Source organism: Plasmodium gaboni (assembly GCF_001602025.1).
Source record: "Plasmodium gaboni strain SY75 chromosome Unknown, whole genome shotgun sequence".
NCBI lineage: Eukaryota > Apicomplexa > Aconoidasida > Haemosporida > Plasmodiidae > Plasmodium > Plasmodium gaboni.
In genome coordinates, this window is record NW_017385280.1 from 321 (window position 1) to 1882 (window position 1562).

General features: G+C 13.4%; 1 protein-coding gene across 1 annotated transcript; it reads left to right on the forward strand.

The window, feature by feature from the left end:
• Positions 1-793: 793 nt before the first annotated feature.
• Positions 794-1527, forward strand: PGSY75_0010600 (DNA/RNA-binding protein Alba 3; the record flags this gene model as incomplete). The annotated part of the gene is made up of 3 exons (XM_018783243.1): positions 794-844; positions 1101-1263; positions 1418-1527. 3 exons carry the CDS (start codon positions 794-796, stop codon positions 1525-1527), a joined length of 324 nt encoding a protein of 107 aa, XP_018638974.1.
• Between the last annotated feature and the right edge of the window lie 35 nt (positions 1528-1562).

Genomic DNA, 1562 nt, shown 5'->3' on the forward strand with positions numbered 1-1562 from the left:
ATATATATATATATATATATATTTTGTGTTCTTATTAAATAAAATAACATATATATATATATATATATATATATATATATTTTTATATATATATAAAATTTTTTAATTGTATGTAGTATTTATAAAAATAAGTGAAAGGAAGATCTCATAAATTATATACTATATTATAATATATATAATAATAATATATATTATAAATAAAATACATATATATATATATATATATATTATTGTTATAAATACAGTTTTTTTATTTTTTTTTTAAATATTTCAAATATTATAAAACTTAAAAAAATATAAGTATAATATTATATATAATTATATATTAATTATAATATTATACATATATATATATAATATATATATTATTAATATATATGTAATTTTTTATATAAGGTTTGAAAAAATTCCTTTATTTTAATTTTTATAATTTTTATTCTTATATTTTATTTTTTATATGATTTTTTTAAAAATTGATTTATATATATATATATAATATATAAATATATATTTTTCCTTTTTAATTTTATATATTATATTTTTTTTATTTCTATTATATTTATATAATATTTATATTTTTTTTTATATATATATATATATCTTCTTTTTTTTTTTTTTATTATTTTCTTTATTTTTTTATTAATAAGATATATTATATACTAATATATTATTATGTATAAAATTAATAAATAAATATTTATATACATACATTTATATTTTTTATATTTAATATATAATATTATATAAAACCTATATTTCAATTTAATAAATTAAAAAAAAAAAAAAAAAAAAAATGGCAAGCACAGAAGAAGTATCTCAGGAAAGATCTGAAAACTCAATACAAGTAATTAAAAAAATAAATAAATAAATATATATAATATATATATATATATATAATTGGAAATAAGAAATTGTATCAAATGAATAATTATGTGTTCATGTTTATTTTTTTTATAAACATGATAATATGACCATGAGAATGATACGTGCCCGCATATATATATATATTATTTGTGAAAAAAAAAAAAAAATTAGATATAATTAAATAATGTGTTTATATATATGTCTTTATATATATATATTATTTTTTTTTTTTTTAGGTTTCTATGACCAAGAAACCAACCTTTTATGCAAGGATTGGCAAGAGGATGTTTACAGGAAATGAAGAAAAGAACCCATTTGACGAAGTCATAATAACAGGTCTAGGAAACGCAACAAAAATTGCAATAGGTGCAGCATCAATAATGGAAAAGGAAGATATAGGTAAATAAAAATTAAAATTAAAATTAAAATATAAATAAAATTAAAATAATATATAAATAATATTATATTATATGTATGTTTAATTTTAATCATGTTTATTCTTTTTTATATCTTATACATATTCATTTTATTATTTATTTTTTTTTTTTGATAGGCCAAATTGTAAAAGTACAAACAGCTTATTTTAGCTCAGATAGGATTAACAGAAGAATCCCCAAAATTACCATCGTCTTAAAAAAACACCCAGATTTTGTAGCAAACTAATATATATATATATATAAAGAGAAAAAAAAAAAAAA